This window comes from Gavialis gangeticus, unplaced genomic scaffold, assembly GCF_001723915.1.
Source record: "Gavialis gangeticus isolate Ggan-Ray unplaced genomic scaffold, GavGan_comp1, whole genome shotgun sequence".
In the NCBI taxonomy this organism is placed as follows: Eukaryota; Metazoa; Chordata; order Crocodylia; family Gavialidae; genus Gavialis; species Gavialis gangeticus.
This window is the reverse complement of record NW_017728992.1, coordinates 146,919,645-146,922,082: the sequence shown is the minus strand read 5'-3', so window position 1 is coordinate 146,922,082 and position 2,438 is coordinate 146,919,645. Positions and strand designations below refer to the sequence as shown.

At 42.8% G+C, this 2,438-nt stretch overlaps 2 protein-coding genes across 2 annotated transcripts in view; one reads left to right on the top strand and one right to left on the bottom strand.

Moving 5' to 3' along the window:
• LOC109304999 (carbonic anhydrase 3-like) overlaps positions 1 to 299 on the bottom strand; it is a 93,240-nt gene extending 92,941 nt beyond the window's left edge. Inside the window, exon 1 of the mRNA XM_019527873.1 lies at positions 164 to 299. The gene's annotated coding sequence lies outside the window, so the exon portion shown is untranslated. The remainder of the gene's footprint in view (positions 1 to 163) is intronic.
• Positions 1 to 1,371, top strand: part of CA1 (carbonic anhydrase 1) — a gene marked incomplete at its 5' end in the record, with an annotated part of 14,718 nt that extends 13,347 nt beyond the window's left edge. The window contains one exon of the mRNA XM_019519306.1: positions 209 to 1,371. Coding sequence (XP_019374851.1) covers positions 209 to 319 — 111 coding nt within the window. The remainder of the gene's footprint in view (positions 1 to 208) is intronic.
• Between the last annotated feature and the right edge of the window lie 1,067 nt (positions 1,372 to 2,438).

Genomic DNA, 2,438 nt, shown 5'->3' with positions numbered 1-2,438 from the left:
AGGGACAAATGTGATAATATATAATAAATTACCATATCATCATAATATGCTCAGTAAACACATGTCCTGAGTCAACACTGCTTAATAACAATTTTATGCATACATTATTCTATTAAGTGTGAAACCAGCCTAGGAAATACCATTTTTTTTCTTTCTAACCTACCATATTTAAGTTTGAAGTCAAACGTGTCTTTTTCCTTCCTTTTAGCTGGCCCAGTTCCGGAGCATCCTATCTTCTGCTGAAGGTGAAACACCTTGTCCCATCTTGACCAATCATCGACTTTGTCAGCCACTGAAGGGCAGAGTAGTGAGAACCTAAAGACAGACAGTCAAGATGATTGGCCAGGAGTGGAGCCATTTTATCCAAAGCAAAGTTCCTAAACATAACACCATGTAACAGTTCATAGGAATCAGGAAAAAGTAACTTTGCTTTTAAGCTGTACTACTCAACCTGCCATGTGCTGTTATCATTTCATTGTGCCAGTATGCTGATGTTTTACCGAAATGAATGTATGCACCTCATGCATTATGGATCAAATACTTTTCAATCTGTGCTTTTTAGCTGCTAGCATTTTAAAATATTTTTGCAATAATCTTAACATTTGTATTAAATTGGTTAAACAGCCAGGTGTCAGGGTGGTGAGCAGCCACATAACATAAATACATGTTTGGAATCTTTCATGATTTAGGTAATGACTAGAAGATTCATAGTAAATGCTTGCATTATTTTTACAAAGGAATCACTTCTGTTTATCTAAACCTGAGGTGTTACCAATGATTTGGCCAATGAAAATTGACATGCTTGTCCTTTCTATGTGTTTGATTTGCACTTTATTCAGCTTAAATACTGAGTATTGCTTTTTTCAAGATAAATTGGGCAAGAAAGTCTGTTGCCTCAAAAAAACCCGTTTCCACCAGACCTGTTTATATCAATTGCCTAATGCAGAAACACACATACAATGGAAAGTCCCATACTTCCTGGAGATATAGATGTTTATATTCATCAAGGATATGCTTTATTTCTATGTTCAAGAGGAAAACACCTAACTGAATGTCATGCAATCAGATTGCTATTTTCATCAACCACACAAACTCCTACTAACTTTTCACTAACTGCTGCAAATAAAGCAAAACCAGTGTGAATCAGGGGTTGTCAACCAGGGGTATGCATACCCCGGGGGTACTTGGGCCAGTCCTAGGGGGTATGCTTGGGCAGGCAGGGACAGAGCATTGCCACCTCCCAGGAGCAGGGCTGGGGTTGGGTGAGGGTATCAGCACCCCCATGCAAGGTGGGGAAGCTTGGCCGTTGCTGCCACACACCAGTCCAGTGAGCTTCCCTGCCCTGCAGAGAGGCACTGCTGCCCTCACCCCAGCCTGGTGAGCTTCCCTGCTCTGCCCTGGCCCTGCTCCTGGGAGGCAGCAGTGCTCCATCCCCACCCCATCCCCACCTTGCCTGCTCATCATTCAGCTGCACACTAACCCCCCCAGCCTCTGCTCAGCATTTGGCCACGTGCTATTCCCCCCTCCTGGCGTTCAGCCATGTGCTACGATGCCCCTGCGCCCCCCGCCCCACTTGGCATCCAGCCACCAGGGGTATTTAGACTAAAAAAGGTTGAAACCCCTTGGTGTGGATGTTAGGTTTCTGAATTCAAACTTGCAGAAAGAATAGAAAGATAGCCAACAAATCCCCCAGATTATTAAGACTTTCTTGTGAGCATTTCTGAAACCACGTTGCATGTTGCTGTCTCACTGGAACTATTACTTCATTCATTTAACAGCTGTGTGTAGCATGCACAGGTACATTTCTCATCTTTCTTTTTGATGGGAGTAGTTGGAGAGACAACCTGAACTGATACTGCCTGAGTTAAAGTGAAGTGTCTAGTGATCAAATGTTTTGACATTTTGCAGCAACTTAAGCATTCCTTGAGTTAGACAAACTCCTACCTACCATTTTCCAAGAGTATTGTTGATTGGCTGTAAGCCCTGAAGAGCTCTTTTTCTAATCTTTTAACCCTCATGTATTATACCTCTCCAAAATAAAAGAAGCACTGCCAACCCTCTTCTCAGATGGCACATTATGTACTACAGGACATAACACCATCTATCCCAACCACTACTTTTTTTCCAGTCAATCCCAACCACTACTTTTTTGCAGTCAAAGATATTTTAATTAATTCCTTACATTTTCCCAAAATAAACCTGACAATTTAATAGAACAAAAGAGAAATAAAAAGTTAATGTTGTACCTGAATTGCTTGTGTGATTCTTGTGTTGGAAGACACCTATATTGAACTTTGTAAATAAACCCAGAGATTGTGATGGGCACATCTCAATCCCAGCCCAGCACCAAGATGAGGACCAGGCCCTGGCCCTGGCCTCATACCTGTGCTGCAGATGGCCCTGGCCCAGCAGTGGTGCTGGGCTGGGGCGGGGGGAGG